We start from the raw sequence: 206 nt of genomic DNA, 5'->3' as shown, positions 1-206 counted from the left end.
GGGCGCTCGCACCCCGTGCCGCCTCCTGCTGCTGCTGTTTGCGCCTCTGAATGTCTCTGTAAGCCTGGATGACGCGTGCTCTCTCCTCCTCCACGATGCGCCGACGAGCCATCGACACTGGCGCTGCCGGGGACGCCCGGCTCTGAGTCAGGCGAGACGTCAGAAGGAGCCGCTTCCGGCCAGCCTGCGGGCAGAGAGGGACAGAG

General features: G+C 68.0%; 1 protein-coding gene across 1 annotated transcript in view; it reads right to left on the bottom strand.

Annotated features, from left to right (window-relative positions):
- Positions 1-10: 10 nt before the first annotated feature.
- The window catches only part of CCDC137 (coiled-coil domain containing 137), a gene marked incomplete at both ends in the record, with an annotated part of 1,206 nt that continues 1,010 nt past the window's right edge, over positions 11-206 (bottom strand). The window contains one exon of the mRNA XM_009875242.1: positions 11-188. Coding sequence (XP_009873544.1) covers positions 11-188 — 178 coding nt within the window. The remainder of the gene's footprint in view (positions 189-206) is intronic.

Source organism: Apaloderma vittatum, unplaced genomic scaffold, assembly GCF_000703405.1.
Source record: "Apaloderma vittatum isolate BGI_N311 unplaced genomic scaffold, ASM70340v1 scaffold24298, whole genome shotgun sequence".
Lineage (NCBI taxonomy): Eukaryota > Metazoa > Chordata > Aves > Trogoniformes > Trogonidae > Apaloderma > Apaloderma vittatum.
Note: the sequence above shows the minus strand (reverse complement) of the source record. Positions and strands in the feature narration are given on the sequence as shown.